Source organism: Megascapheus bottae, chromosome 16, assembly GCF_031878675.1.
Source record: "Megascapheus bottae isolate mThoBot1 chromosome 16, mThoBot2.hap1, whole genome shotgun sequence".
Taxonomy (NCBI): Eukaryota; Metazoa; Chordata; class Mammalia; order Rodentia; family Geomyidae; genus Megascapheus; species Megascapheus bottae.
Window position 1 is genome coordinate 11623343 of NC_143524.1, and position 16606 is coordinate 11639948.

General features: G+C 37.5%; 3 protein-coding genes across 3 annotated transcripts; all 3 read left to right on the top strand.

Moving 5' to 3' along the window:
* Window positions 1–214: 214 nt before the first annotated feature.
* On the top strand, window positions 215–1138 carry LOC150052854 (olfactory receptor 4C45-like). Its single transcript, XM_090348892.1, has one exon. The coding sequence runs from the start codon at window positions 218–220 to the stop codon at window positions 1136–1138; it is 921 nt and encodes a 306-aa protein (XP_090205018.1). The 5' UTR covers window positions 215–217.
* Window positions 1139–6808: 5670 nt separating this feature from the next.
* Window positions 6809–7729, top strand: LOC150052855 (olfactory receptor 4C45-like). The gene has a single exon (XM_090348893.1). It carries the CDS (start codon window positions 6812–6814, stop codon window positions 7727–7729), a length of 918 nt encoding a protein of 305 aa, XP_090205019.1. The 5' UTR covers window positions 6809–6811.
* A 4677-nt stretch (window positions 7730–12406) lies between these two features.
* On the top strand, window positions 12407–13330 carry LOC150052856 (olfactory receptor 4C45-like). The gene has a single exon (XM_090348894.1). It carries the CDS (start codon window positions 12413–12415, stop codon window positions 13328–13330), a length of 918 nt encoding a protein of 305 aa, XP_090205020.1. The 5' UTR covers window positions 12407–12412.
* Window positions 13331–16606: the final 3276 nt, after the last annotated feature.

The window sequence follows — 16606 nt, forward strand, 5'->3', positions numbered from 1 at the left end:
GATATTCTCACTATTCCATTAAAATAAACTAGGATCTTATAGTCTAAGTGTAATTATCTGAAAAATAGAAAAGGTAACTAAACATGTAAATCCATCAGCTTCACAGATTAGAACGAGAAAAGTATTCTGATATTGAATAATTCAACATCACCACAACAAGAAGTACAATTTCTTTTTAGATAGACCATAAAAGTAAAACCCAAGATATATAAATACAATGAACAACGTGACAGAATTCATCCTGCTGGGCCTCCCTCAAGACCCACAACTCCAGAAGCTCTTGTGCACTGTGTGTTTAATCACCTATTTGGCCACACTGGCAGGAAATACATTCATCTCAGTCACCATCTTCATCAGCTCAGCCCTGGGGTGCCCCATGTACTTTTTTCTGGCCTACTTGTCCTTTGTAGACGCTCTCTATTCTACTTCCATTACTCCAAAAATGATTGTGAACTTGGCATCTGAGAAGAACACCATATCCTTCAGTGGCTGCATGACCCAGATCTTTGCTGAACACTTCTTTGCTGCAACAGAGATCATCTTGCTGATTGCCATGGCCTTTGACCGCTACGTGGCCATCTGCAAGCCCCTGCACTACACCAGCACCATGAGCCGGCCGGTGTGCTCATCTCTGGTGGGGGCAGCTGCAATCTTGGGGTTCATTCATGGAGGGATACAGGTGTTGTTTATTGCCAAATTGCCCTTCTGTGGCCCCAATGTCATTGACCACTTCATATGTGATTTAATACCACTGTTGAAGTTGGCCTGCACCGACACTCACACTTCGGGGCCTTTGATTGCTGCCAACAGTGGGTCACTGTGTTTGATCACTTTCACTATGCTGCTTGCTTCTTATGTGAACATCCTGTACTCCCTGAGGAACCACAGTTCTGAGGGACGCCGCAAAGCCCTGTCCACCTGTGCCTCTCATATCACTGTGGTGATCTTATTCTTTGTACCCTGTTCTTACCTGTACCTACGGCCCACGGTCTGCTTCCCCGCTGACAAACCTGTTACTGTGTTTTTCACCCTTGTAACACCTATTTTAAACCCTTTGATCTACACCCTGAGGAATGAGGAAATGAAAAAGGCTATGAAGAAGCTCTGGGGTCAAATAATGAAAGACAATGAAATGTAAATCTCATATTTCTGCAAGTGGAAATATGACATTTTTAGACTCATTCTTTCTCATCATTAATTAAAATTAGTTATCTACTCTGCTCCAAATTTTTCTTTATAGACTGAAGATTGATAACAGGTTTTATCACATGAAGGTAATGAGTATTTCTATCTCTTTAATTGCCATTGCTATATCAATAATCTTTAATCTCCTCCATTGTTACTCATAAAATGTAAAATGTATTTTCATGCATTACTGTGCTAAGACTGTTAGAACTTTTCTTCCCATGGAAATATATTTTGGTGCCCAGTATCCTACCCCTGTTCATCTAATTATGGACTTCCTAACTTCTTCAGACCAAAACTGAATTTTTTCATATAATTTTTATTGTAATTAAGAGAAGGGTTACATTGTATTCACCAAATAGAAAGTGCATTACTTCACAAACATTGATACCTTTTCTCATGTCTTGGTCCCCATTTATCTCCCACAACTCCCGCCCCTCATCTTGTGTTCCCCCCTTTCTTATCCTATTTTAAATAACCAGATAAACATATATACAATATATCAGATAACAATCTGAAATACTGTAACCATTTGAGATAATCAAGGGACAGCAAAAGAGATGAAAGATAACATAGTACATTAAAAAAAACCACTCATTATATGGCGTTTGTTTCTATATCCTGGAGATCTTTCATTTAGCGTCATTCTATATGGCCTATGTATCTAGGTTTTGTTCTATTGTAAATCTCTGCTAGGAGAGCCCAAGGTTTCTACTGATTATGACAAATGAGGGAAACCATTGAGCCTATGTTCCTTTGAGTCTGGCTTACTTCACTTAATATTTTTTCTAAGTCTTTCCATTTCCTAACAAAAAGGGCGATGGCATTCTTTCTGGCGGCAGCATAGAATTCCATTGTATATAAATACCACATCTTGTTGATCCACTCATCAACTGAGGGGCATCTGGGTTGGTTCCATATCTTCCCTATGGTCAATAGTGCTGCAATGGACATCATTGTGCTGATGGATTTAGTATGTACTTGTTTCTTGGGTAAATACCACGTAGTGGAATTGCTGGGTCATAGGGGAGCTCTATGTTTAGACTTTTGAGGAATCACCATACTGCTTTCCATAGTGGTTGAATGAGTTTACACTCCCACCCACAGTGTAGTAGTGAGCCCTCCTGGCCACATCCCCACCAGCATCTGCTGTTATTAGATTTCTTGACCATGGCCATTCTAACTGGAGTGAGGTGGAATCTTAGAGTTGTTTTGATTTGCATTTCTTTTATGGCCAGTGATGTCGAGCATTTCTTCATGTGTCTATAGGCCATTCTAATTTCTTCTTCAGAGAAGACTCTCTTTAAGTCTTTGGCCCATCTTTTAATGGGATGGTTGTTTCTTTGGAGATTAGTTTTGGAGTGATTCAATTTTTTGAGCTGTTGATGTATTTTAGATATGAGGCCTTTGTCTGTTGTATGGTTAGTGAAGATCTTCTCCCACTCTGTAGGCTTTCTAGTTAATTTGCTAGCTATGTCCTTTGCCATACAGAAGCTCTGCAGTTTAATGCCATCCCACTGATCCAGACTTTCCCAAAACTGAATTTTAAACTTTCATCAAATTGAATTATTAATTTTGTTTTTATCTATGAGACAATGCAGATAGACAGGACCATATATGGCAGCTTACTTTCACACCTAGATGCCTATAAGACCCCTACTTAAATCCTTTTTTAATTTTTCAGTTTCCTTAGTACCTTATTCTTACATTTTGCCTCTGTTCCCACAGTTTCTGCCTCATAAGTCTTTATTTGGTGGAGAAAGAAAAAGGAATCCAAGAATCCTATAGGGTATCACAATATCCTAGAAAGCAGTTTATATACCTTTGAGATTACCCACTCTTTGTCTCTTTTTTTTGTATTGGAGATGGAAACCAGGACATTGCACTTGCTAGACAAGCATTCTGCCACTGAGCTACATCCCAGCCCTCCATTCCTGGTAGCTGGAATCCTTCCACATAAATTCTCCAAACTTTCCCACAGAGTACTGACATTTCCCATTCTCAAGGCAATGGAGCTGTTTAAGTAAGTTTGGTTTTCAGAGAGATATCCGTTCTCTGACCATGACTCATGTTTAAATGCCACACTATATCCTCAAAGTCACCATGAGGGGAAAGAAAAAAATCTCTGTCAAGAAGTTTTCAAAATTATGTAATTCAAGTTTTTTCCTAAATCATAGCTGACAGATGCTTTTACTTCATTCTAAGTACATTTCTAACCCTGGTCATTAGTGGCATTTGTTCAAACCATCCATGCTCATTACTGCACTATTCACAATAACCGAGATGTCATACAACACATGAGTGGATCAAAAACACGTGGTACATATACACAGTGGAATTCTGTAGGGCCACCAAAAAGAATAAGATTGTATCATTTTCAACCCAACAATAAAAAAAGAAAGAGATGTCATTTGCAGAGTATTTGATGGACCTACAACAAACCTTGTTAAGTGAGATAAACCAAACTTGGAGAGACAAGCAGCTCATGCTTTTACTCCAGTGTAAAAACTAAATCTAAAATACACTGGAATTTGATAAATCATTCAGCATTCTAGGCGTTAACATGCAATGAGGCCAAAGGAAAGTACTCTTAGGGGAAAAACATAAAGCAGCAATGCCTATGTGCTTTGAAGATACAAAATAGCATTTATCACAAAGAAAACATAATCTTGGTTTGCGTTTGTTTTCTTCTTTTTCATCTTGTTTTTTCATGTGTCTGATTTTTGGAGATGAGCAGGGGCACCATTTGGAGAAACAGAGCATGAACAAATGCAGCAGTGATACTCACTAGACACTTGAGTGAAGATGAACTATACAACTTGCAGTTGGGGACTAAAGGAAAAACAGGGAGAGAGTGAGAGAAGGGATGGCATTGCCCACAAAGAAATGCATGCATTACTTCATTTATGTAACTGGAACTTCTCTTGTACACCATCTTCATAATAACAATAAAAATAAAATGAAAATAAAAATAAATGGGAAGAAACTGGTCACTAACATACTACCCGGGAAAAAAAAATCAAGCATGCTGACTTTTGTTTCACAAGGTATTTGCCAAAAACTAATTAGTAATCCTCTGGGTCATTCAGAAGCCAAAGCATGACCAAATCTATATGCTTTGGGTGTATTTAATCACTGCTTTGGAGTCAGTAAAGAATCACAAGGAAGGAAGCATCTGTGAGTAAATTACAGAATACAGCCAGAGACTGCCAAGAGGAAGACTTGTTTAGGAGACTGCTCTTGAGCTTGATCTGCCTCTAAGAAAAGAGGGTAGAATCACATGGGTGAATCACATGATGTCTCCACATGGTTAATGTGCTTTACAAGGCAAAAACATTTTGGCCAAATTGACTGTAAAGCCAAGCCTGACCCTGTTGATTTATTTTACTTCTGTATTTGAAAGTAGACTATACTAATAATATTTGCTAATTTGGATAACAGGGCTTTAGTCCCACTAGTTTTGCTTGAAACTGAGCACGATTCAAGGGTGTCAAGATAATATTCCCTTTGAAAAAATTCCTTATTCTTTCGTTGGAGACCAGAAACATCAGTAGATATTGAGTTTCCTAATGGACATAGCACACAAACTAACAGTGGGAACCATACAAGCAAAGGTTTCCAAACTGGACAGTTACCTAGAGAGATGATAATTTCAGCATCTTCACCTTTAACCTCATGGAGTTCATCTAGTATGGCTTGTTCAAAGGGGAACATATAAATGACAGCACTCATTCTGAAAACAGAGCATTCCTTACTCAACTGCATGCAGGTCAGTAAAATCTACCTATCTGCCCAAAGTTTTAAGATTGTTTGAGGCAATCTTTGTCTGAAATAACTTTTGTAATTGTATATATACCTTTAAAAGAAATGCATACTGCTAAGAAAATGAATTTGCATATAATAATGGAAAATATCCATAGAAAATACTTCATATAATTCAAGTTAAATGCTATTGGAAAGATTTGATACTTTTTAAATATTGTCACTAATATTTATAAACATTAAGCACACTGATTCTGTACATCTTCATTGCCATTGCCATGAAGTATTTTTTTTTGCCTTTTTGTGATTTCTAAGCTGTCACTGAACATATCTTTGGAGAATTAAATTCACAAAGAATGTCAAGCCACAAAGACCATCCAAAGAAACAAAAACAGAAACAAACTACTCAGAGAATGATTGCACAAACCTCCTAGATATTCTCCTGACTTTTAGTGATGCTGTGAGTTCAGACTACTGACTTCTGTGCCCAGAAACTGCCGTGGGCAAGTTATGAGCTGTTTTGGGGCACAGATAGGAAAAAGGACTGAGAATGAATGCTCTTTGCATTTAGAATATGCCTTACTATTGAAAATCCACATTAATATCAACCAAAAAATATGTATTTCATTCATTGGATTCATTCAAGAGATCTAAAAAGATATCAAGAAAAAATAAAAAAACTCATCTTACTCAAATCATTTAATGACACAAGGAAATGTTGTGTTATCCTCAGCCTTCCCAAACATAGCTTTTTTTTTTCGTGTCCACAGAAATGTCACAGAACCTAATGTCCCATTGGATTCCTTTTCTAAAGTATGTGTGGAGATAATTATGTAAAGAATTCAGGATATAAACCTATAGTTACTCAAAGGCCAATGGCAAGGAAAATTTATTTACAAAATTCTGTGGACATACACAGGGAATGCATAACATTAATGTATCAACCTCTGAAAGTAAGAAAAGAAAAAAGCATGAAATACAGAGCCAATATGGAGCCAGACATAACACACAGGGCAGTTAGAAGAGTTGTAACCAGTGACTTTTAATAACAGGAGTTTCTGGGCTTCACAAAGGAAGAAACTCCAACTGTTCCTTCATTGGCACAGTGTGTGTTTTCTTTCTTTCTTATTTTTATTTTTTGGTCGATTGTGGTGCTTAAAATCTGGGCTTGGGCTCTGCCCCTGAGCTTTTCAACTCAAGGCTACTGTCTACCCTTTGAGCCACAGCAGCACTTCCACTTTTTTGGTGGTTACTTGGAAATAAGAGTCTCAAAGACTACAGGGCTGGGGCTGGCTTGGAACTGAGATCCTCACATCTCACCCTCTTGAGTAGCTAGGACTACATGTGTGAGCCACTGCGCTTGGCAGTGTGTGCTTTCATATGAGACAAAGGAAGCATAAACCATAGAACAAAACCACCTTCAATTCAACAAAATTGAATGCTCAGTTTTAGGTACATAATAGAATATAGGAGAGAACTATGTTCATTCGCTATATAGCTTATTATAATTTCAAAGCCATTAATATTTCTGATACTAGCTGCCACTTCACAAGTTTGAGATGGGTTAAGAGAAAGAAATTTTAAGAACTGAGCCATAGTCTACAGCGTAATGACATACTAATTTACTGTGTTACATGTAAGGTATTTTCAGTAATTAATTAAAATGAATTACAATAGATATTCTCCTATTTTTCTTCACAACAATCTGCCCAATGGCACAGGTGAGATAAAAATGAAGTTAAATGAATTTCAGAGACAGAAGGAAACAGGTAGCAAAGGACTTTTGTACTGAAGTCTACCTCACATCACTGAGAAGGACTATTTATTTTTAGGTGGACCACACAAACCAAGATATATAAATACAATGAACAACGTGACAGAATTCATCCTGTTGGGACTCACTCAAGACCCACAACTCCAGAAGCTCTTGTGTGCTGTGTGTTTAATCACCTATTTGGCCACACTGGCAGGAAACACATTCATCTCAGTCACCATCTTCATCAGCCCAGCCCTGGGGTGCCCCATGTACTTTTTCCTGGCCTTCTTGTCCCTTGTAGACGCTCTCTTCTCTACTTCCATGACTCCAAAAATGATCGTGAACTTGGCGTCTGAGAAGAACACCATATCCTTCAATGGCTGCATGACCCAGGTCTTTGCTGAACACTTCTTTGCTGCAACAGAGATCATCTTGCTCATTGTCATGGCCTTTGACCGCTACGTGGCCATCTGCAAGCCCCTGCACTACACCACCACCATGAGCCGGCCGGTGTGCTCATCTCTGGTGGGGGCAGCTGCAATCTTGGGGTTCATTCATGGAGGGATACAGGTGTTGTTTATTGCCAAGCTGCCCTTCTGTGGCCCCAATGTCATTGACCACTTCATATGTGATTTAATACCACTGCTGAAGTTGGCCTGCACCGACACTCACACTTCGGGGCCTTTGATTGCTGCCAACAGTGGGTCACAGTGTTCGATCACTTTCACTATGCTGCTTGCTTCCTATGTGAGCATCCTGTACTCCCTGAGGAACCACAGTTCTGAGGGACGCCGCAAAGCCCTGTCCACCTGTGCCTCTCACATCACTGTGATGATCTTATTCTTCATACCCTGTTCATACCTGTACCTAAGGCCCATCATCTCTTTACCCATTGACCAATCTGTGGCTGTGTTTTACACTCTAGTAACACCTTTGTTGAACCCTTTAATCTACACCCTGAGGAATGAGGAAATGAAAAAGGCTATGAAGAAGCTCTGGGGTAGAATAATAAAAGATGATATGTAAATCTCATGATTTCTGTATTTGGAAATGTAGTGATTGATCAAAATTATAGTGATCCTTTCTTCTTCCACGCTTTGGCCTAACAAACATAATTATTAATAAACTATAGACTGATGGCGTATAGACCATGGATTTAACCATAAAAAGTTGTAAAGAACTCCGGAGCTGAGCTGTGAGACCTGGAAAGGGTTAAGAGACTGAAAGGCCATCTTAACTGCACTTCTGAAGAGCAAGAGCTGGACCTTGGAAAGAGAGAGGTTTCAATTTCTACCAAGTGTGAGCTGCTTGGCACCTACAGTTTAAGATACTGGAGATAAGAATGAAGTCTTTGTTAATATCAAATGTTTATTGCTTCCCTCTACTTCCTCAGATAAACAAGTCAATTGTCACCTAAATGTGACCTTTCTCTTTTGTCGACATTTGTAACTTCAAAGATAGATTGATATGCTAGTCTTTGCACATACCTATAGTACTTCCCCTGTGCTGAGCTAAATAAAAAGGCTAGCTACGTGGAACTCAGGGGTCAGAAGCCAGTGAGTCCTGGGCCACCTCAATTTCTTTCCTTTCTCAGTTCTTTGGCCCCTGTATCCTGTGCTGCACCTGTTGCAGTTAGCAACAGAAAGTAATAAGCATTTCTATCCCTGTGAGTTTCTGTTATTTCTGAAGCAGGAATCCCCTCTATTCTGTTACTTATAAAATATAAAATAAATTTTCATGCATTACTGTGCTCTAGAATGTGAGAACTTTTCTTCCTCTGGAAATGTGTTCTGGTGGCTAGTATCATTGGGTACCACAGTTCATCTTCTGTCCCTTCTAACTCTTACAGACCAAAATTAAACTTTCCGTTTACATGAGATCAAATTCTTATTTTTGTTTTTATCTGAGTAAGAAAATAAAGTATTCTTTCTTTGCCTGGCTTACTGATTAGTGTCTTCTGTTCATGGCGTCACCACAGCCTAGATTCCATTCCTTGCATAGCTATATATTACACAAGATACGCATACACGTTGTTAATTCATTTACTTATGAAATAATTTTTGTTAAGTGCACATGTAAAGAGCTACACAAACATTGGAATGTCGTAAAAAGCTCACAATATATTTGTAAGTTGACGTAGTATTTGACTATTTTCAAAACATAAGAAGAAGAAATATGGTACATCCAATTTATATTCATATCCCTGCTCCTGGTAAAGCACTCAGAATATGTAATTTTAGAAACTTTATTATGAATGCTCCCATGAAGGGAATGTACAAAGGATTGTAAAAGTTCAATTGTTGTCTTAGCACATCTATTACAGCTTTAACAATTAAAAAACAGTGCGGTGCTAGAACAAGAATGGGTCAGAATAGAATAGAAGAAACTCTTCAGTTTGGTGCAATCCTCTTTATCCTGTCTTTCTTTCTTTGTTATGAATGCAGACTTTTAAGAAGTTTCAACTTGTGTCAAGGAATTCTAGTATTTCCCCTATCCTTTCCTGTAATATTTTCAGGGTATCTGGCTTTACACTGAGGCTTTGATCCAATTGCAATTGTTTCTGGTGATCAGATGGTGCAGGGTGATATATAAAGATATAATTTCAGTTTTCTGCAGTGTATACCCAATTCTACCATGATTTGTTGAAGATGCTGTCCTTTTTCCATCCTATATTTTTGGTTCTCTTATTTTATAAAATGAGGGGGCTGTACATCTGTGGGTTGGTTCTGGGTGTTCTAGTCTATTCTATTGGTCCTCAGGCCTATTTTTGTTCCAGTACCAGGCTGTTTCTGTTACTATGGCTTTGTAATAGACTTGGAAGTTCAGCATCACTTTCAGTACTATACTTCCTAAGGATTGTTTTGTTATTACAGTTCTTCTGTTATTCCAAATGTATTTTTTATTGCTTCTTTTATATCATTCCAGATCATTTCTGGGATTTTGATGAGTATTGTATTGAATTTGTAGATGGCTTTGGGAAGTATTGCCATCTTCATGATGTTAACCCTTGCAACCCTGGAGCAATATGTGTTAATTTCCTTTTTCATGTTTTTAATGTTTCATGATAGAGCTCCTTCACATCCTTAGCTAATTTCATTCCTAGACATTTTAATTTTTGAGGCTATTATACATGGAGCTGCTTTCTTGATTTCAGTTGTCCTCTTCTCATTATTGGGTTTTTAAACAAAACTTACATCTATACCATATCCTAAACCAGGTTCAACAACGTATAAACATGAAAAAAGTATATATGCAACTAGAGCCAAAGCACAGCATTAATTCCACTTCAGCCACAGATCTAAAGCTGGTCACTAATGGCATTTATGTGTACCAACTGGGAAAAGTGAAAGACATAGACTATTGTCTTGGCAATGGTTTTTGTACAATTATTTAGTAATTCCCTAGTGGGGCCAAAAGATGGCCGAATTCTGCACTCTGTAAAGTGTACTTAAGAATTTCTCTAGAGTCAGAGAATAAAAAAATCACAGCAAAGAGCCTACCCATGGAATGACAGGGACAGAGTGAAAGGACAAAATGAAGATTTATTTTGGAGATACTACTCTTGAGTTTAGTAGATTAGGAGTTCTTAAGCTAAGAGAAAAACACTCTCTATACAATGTTTGTATAACATTAAGAAAAACTATTTAGCCCAAATGACTAAGAAACAGAACCCAACAAAGTGAATTTCATTTTCTTCCTCATTTTATACTTGATTATATTGTTTTTCTGAATCAGATAGTTAAGGATTTATTTTACTTGTGTTTTACTTTAGATTGAAAATAATTCAAATATAGTAGGAAATACATTCAAATATATGTGACTTTCTTAAACTATTATAAGAAAACAGAAAAGTATACTAACTAAATCCTAGAAGAATCAGTTTACTACCTGGAACAATACATTGTCTATGGAAAATCTTAGTGACAGTGAGAACTACAGGAACAAAAATACCCAAATTGAAGAATTATCTAGAGATAATGTTTCCAATGCCCCACATTGAATCTCATAGACTCCATGCATTTGGCCAAAGGAGAAGATAACAAAGACAACACTCACTCTAAGAACAAAGGATTCCATAATCAACCCTACCCAGGTCAGTGAAAACTATATCTTTACTTTTTCACAAATTCTAAGATTTACTTATTTAGGCAATGTATTTTTTTCTGCAACCGTTTTACAGTTACATGTATAGCTTCAATCTGAGTATCCTTACTATAAAAATGAATTTGGTCATGGTAATATGTTCAAGTATCATTACCTGTAATCTGCTATATCAGATGCTGTTTAAATGACTTGATAATTTTTAGGAACAATTTTAACAAGACATACTATGTCTTACTTCTGTGTATAATCACCTTAAGAAGTGATTTCCACACCATCACTCTGATGATAGAATCTGTGAATTAAATCTCTCACAAATGACAAGCCAATGACTAGCAGCAGCCATCATCTTTAAGAGACAACATAGAAAACAACTCAGAAAATAAAATTTCCTGAAAATCCAATATCTTACAAACATGTATTGATGGTGAGAGCTCGAATGTTAACCTACCTCAAAATTATCTTTGGAAAATTATGTATCATGTGTTTTGATAGAGATTTGTGAAAAGGAGAAAAAAGAGAGAATGAGTAACATAGATTATACTCTTATACCCACAATATATATGTTCAGTCTGGAAAATCTACTTCTGGCTCATTCAAAAATCGCATATTTTTGAACAGACTGTATTTTGACCAGTAAACAATGAGAACTAAAAATACTTGTTAAGTTACGGAACTGATGTCAAAGGGAAAAGTCATTTTATCTCAGTCTCTCCTAATATTTACATCTTGTCAGTAGGATATATAGTATTAGACCAATGTTTCATTTAATTCCTTTAGTAATGTGAGTGGAGATGTTTATCTAAGACAAAGCATAATTCCATAGCTGTTCAAAGTTCACTTGCAAAGAAAAATTCCTTATGAAAACATCCACAGGAATTTTGCAGTATATTCAGGCCCCTGTCCAGGGGATAAAATAAAGAAACAGGAAATAAAGAGTTACATAGAGCTAATCATGACATCAAAAGTAGTGAAATAAATTGTACTCGGTTAATTTTAATAACAATGGATCATCCCATTCACAAGAGAAGAGAGTCTATCAGAAACCCTATTTCTAGGGTCCTGTGTTTTCAAATAACAGAAAAGAGCAATAAGTCATAGAGCATGCTTTAGATTTCATAAGAATGTACTCTGGGTATCAGAAAATAAATGATTTTAATAGAAATTATGTAACTATAATTTGACATAGAAATAAGTGATTATAAATTTAAAATACTTAATATTGATAACATTTGCTGCCTGTCCACAATAAGTAAATTAAGCCACTTTGGGGATTTGTTTTAGAGCAAACAGGAAAGTTTGGAAGAGAGACACAGTAGATCTACTTAAGAAACTTTTACTTTACTGGGCAAATTGTAAGATATTATGAGTATTCCATTAAAGGAAGTAGGCCTGAATTAGTATACACTGGGTCTCCTTTACAACTACCTGAAAAGTGGCAGAGATAAGTAAATGTGCAAGTCCGTCAATTTCACAGAACAGAACAAAACAGGAGACAGAATATGTTTTAATTGACTTCAAACCTCACATCACTAAGATGTACTATTTATGTACTATTTACTTTAGGTGGACCATATGCACACAAACCAACACACATTGATATAAACAATGAACAACGTGACAGAATTCATCCTGTTGGGCCTCACTCAAGACCCACAACTCCAGAAGCTCTTGTGTGCTGTGTGTTTAATCACCTACTTGGCCACACTGGCAGGAAACACATTCATCTCAGTCACCATCTTCATCAGCCCAGCCCTGGGGTGCCCCATGTACTTTTTCCTGGCCTTCTTGTCCCTTGTAGACGCTCTCTATTCTACTTCCATTGCTCCCAAAATGATTGTGGACTTGGCATCTGAGAAGAACACCATATCCTTCAATGGCTGCATGACCCAGGTCTTTGCTGAACACTTCTTTGCTGCAACAGAGATCATCTTGCTCATTGCCATGGCCTTTGACCGCTACGTGGCCATCTGCAAGCCCCTGCACTACACCAGCACCATGAGCCGGCCGGTGTGCTCATCTCTGGTGGGGGCAGCTGCAATCTTGGGGTTCATTCATGGAGGGATACAGGTGTTGTTTATTGCCAAGCTGCCCTTCTGTGGCCCCAATGTCATTGACCACTTCATATGTGATTTAATACCACTGTTGAAGTTGGCCTGCACCGACACTCACACTTTGGGGCCTCTGATTGCTGCCAACAGTGGGTCACAGTGTTCAATCACTTTCATTATGCTGCTTGCTTCCTATGTGAGCATCCTGTACTCCTTGAGGAACCACAGTTCGGAGGGACGCCGCAAAGCCCTGTCCACCTGTGCCTCTCACATCACTGTGGTGATCTTATTCTTCGTACCTTGTTCATACCTGTACCTAAGGCCTATCATCTCTCTACCCATTGACCAAGCTGTGGCTGTGTTTTACACTCTAGTAACACCTTTGTTGAATCCTTTAATCTACACCCTGAGGAATGAGGAAATGAAAAAGGCTATGAAGAAGCTGTGGGGTCAAATAATGAAACCTGATATGTAATCCTTGCATTTGATAGATTTAGAGAAGGTGAAATTTTGCAGAAGCTCATCTTCCTTCATTACTGTTTAAAGGTAGAATACTGAATTAGCCTGTCTGCAACAAACATTTAACTGGAATAATACTTGCAATTATTTGTGAGATGCAAGTTGATAATATATTGTCCATGTCTTTGAAAACATTCAAATAGTAAGCATTCCCCTCTCCTTAAATGTTTACCATATTTTGTCTCTATCACTCTATCTAGTTCTTTATAAAATATATAGTAATTGTCATGATCAATATTTTAATGTTATTATTAGGGTGATGTAAAAAGGGGTTACAATTACATTTGTAAGGTAGTGAATATATTACTTCTTGAACCTTGTTACCCCTTCCCATGTTATTCCCACTTTCCCCACTTCACCTCCTCCCAAGTTGTAAGTTTATTTCCATCCTTAGCTTTGTAAAGCACTAAAACTTTTCTTGCTTTGTTATTATACTTGGCACAAGCATTCAATTTTCTTCTTTGTTCTTTGTTTCTTCTTTGTTCTGTCCCTCCTATTATGCGTTTTTCAGTTGTGTGAAATCAATTTTTGTGTGTTTGGGAGAACACACAGTATTTTGTCTTTCTATGAAGGTTTACCCCTCTTTCATGACATTATCCAGTTTCCATCTGTTATTACAGAGTACTGGATTCTTTTTTTGGCTAAATAAATCATTAGTTTAATATACTACACTTTCTGAATCTACTCAGCCATCAATGGGCACAAAAAATTTTTATAGAAGTTAATATCCAACTCTCTATAACACAGCCAGAATGCTTCCAAAGACCTTGGATATGTTTAGTCATCCATTCAAATGTTTAATTTCTTTGCATAAGAATTTCATTTTCTTTGCATAAGAAAAAGAAGAGAATGTAGGATAAATCTAACTTCTATCCACACTCTTACCATAAAGTGTAATTTTTAATATTTTCATGAGGAAAGCACCTATCAGGGAGAAGTACAAAGTTTTAACAGTTGTTGGAAACCAATGGCCCCGTCATCTTAGCTACTCAGGAAGCTGAGATCTTGGACTAGTTCTAAGTCAGCCCAAGCTAGAAAGTCCATGAAACTCTTATCTCCAGTTAACTACCAAAGTACAAAACCAGAAACTGAGGTGTTGCAATGGAATTCTATGCTGCCATCAGAAAGAATGACATTACCCCATTTGTAAGGAAATGGAAAGACTTGGGGGAAAAAAAAAACATTTTATGTGAAGTAAGCCAGACCCTAAGGAACATAGGCTCAATGATTTCCCTCATTTGTAATAATTAGTACACACCTAGGACTCTCCAAACAAAGGATTATAATAGTGCAAAACCTAGATACACAAGGCCATATAGGATGAGGCTAAATGAAAGGGTCTTTTGGACATGGAAACAAGAGCTTTATCTTGAGTGATTGTTGTTCTTAATGTACTATGTTATTTATCTTCTACATTGCCCTTTGGTTAATCTCATATTGTTACTGTATCTGACTTTGTTACTTAGTATATTGTATCTATTTATTTGAAATAGGAAAGGGAAGGGGGAAACAAGATGATTGGGAGGGTGTAGGGGAAGAAAAATGGGAACAATAACATGAGAAAGGGTATCAATGTTTGAGAAATAATGTACCCACTATTTGGCAAGTGTAACTGTAACCCCTCTATAGATTATCTCACTATTAAAAAATAAAATTAAAAGGCATACAACCACAAAAAAATTGAATCCCTCCAAAACAAATCCTCAAAGAAGCATCCATCCCATTAAAAGATGGGCCAAAGAATTAAAGAGACACTTCTCTGAAGAAGAAATAAGAATGGGCCTATAGACACATGAACAAATGCTCCATATCTCTGGCCATAAAAGAAATACAAATCAAACAACTTTGAGATTCCACCTCACTCCATTAGAATAGCCATGATCAAGAAATTTAATAACAACAGATGCTGGAGGGGATGTGGCCAGGAGGGATCACTATTACACTGTTGGTGGGAGTGTAAACTCATTCAGTTGCTATGGAAAGCAGTACAACAGTTTCTCAAAAGACTATACAGAGATCTCCCCTATGACCCAGCAATCCCACTCCTTGGCATTTACCCTGTTGTCCAGAAACAAGGACATACTAAATCCACTAGCACAACGATGTTCATTGCAGCACTATTTACCATAGCAAAGATATGGAACCAATCCAGACACCCCTCAGTAGATGATTAGATCAAGAAGATGTGGTACTTATATACAGTGGAATTCTATGCTGCCATCAGAAAGAATGACATCACCCCATTTACAAGGAAATGGAAAGACTTGAAAAAAATCATATTAAGTAAAGTAAGTCAGACTCAAAGGAACATAGGCTCAATGGTTTCCCTCATTTGTAATAGTACACACTCTCTCTACTAGGAGAGTCCTAGCAATAGTGCAAAACCTAGATACATAAGGTCATACAGGATGAGGCTAAATGAAAGAATCTCCAGGATATGGAAACAAGAGCTTTATAATGTGTGATAGATACATAAGGTCATACAGGATGAGGCTAAATGAAAGAATCTCCAGGATATGGAAACAAGAGCTTTATAATGTGTGATTGTTGTTCCTAATGTACTATGTTATTTCTCTTCTCCTTTGTTACCCTTTGGTTTATCTCATATTGTTACAGTATCTGACTTTGATACCTGGCATATTGTATATACACTTACTTTTTTTTGCCAGTCCTGGGCTTGAGCTCAGGGTCTGAGCGCTGTCCTTGGACTTTCTCAAGGCTAGAGCTCTACCACTTGAGCCTCAGCACCACTTGCAGCTTTTTTGTATGTATGTGGTACCAAGGAATCGAACCCAGGTCTTCGTGCATGCTAGGCAAGCACTTTAACCACTAGGCCAAACTCCTGGCCTGTATATACACTTATTTGTTTATTTGAAATAGGAAAGGGAAGGGGGAAAACAAGATGATTGGGAGGGGATGGGGGAGAGAAATAGGGACAAAAACATGAGAAGGGGTATCAATATGTGAGAAGTAATGCAGCCACTATCTAGCAAATATAACTGTAACCCAGATGCAATACAATGAAAAAAAATTGAGATGTTGCCCAAGGGGTAGAGCTCAAGAACTTTAAAAGAGTTTAATAGTTGTCCCAGTACAGATATGAAACCAATTATCAAGATCCATGGTACCTTTTATAATCATCTCTATAGCTAGAAGGATGTTTCATTTGAAAGAGGAAACCCAACTTTATAAGAAGGGACTATAAAACAGTAGGGAATGCCTTCAAGAAGTA

Bases quoted from the DNA above. Each gene is read 5' to 3' on its own strand.
- LOC150052854 (XM_090348892.1), top strand. From the start codon at position 218: ATGAACAACGTGACAGAATTCATCCTGCTGGGCCTCCCTCAAGACCCA.
- LOC150052855 (XM_090348893.1), top strand. From the start codon at position 6,812: ATGAACAACGTGACAGAATTCATCCTGTTGGGACTCACTCAAGACCCA.
- LOC150052856 (XM_090348894.1), top strand. From the start codon at position 12,413: ATGAACAACGTGACAGAATTCATCCTGTTGGGCCTCACTCAAGACCCA.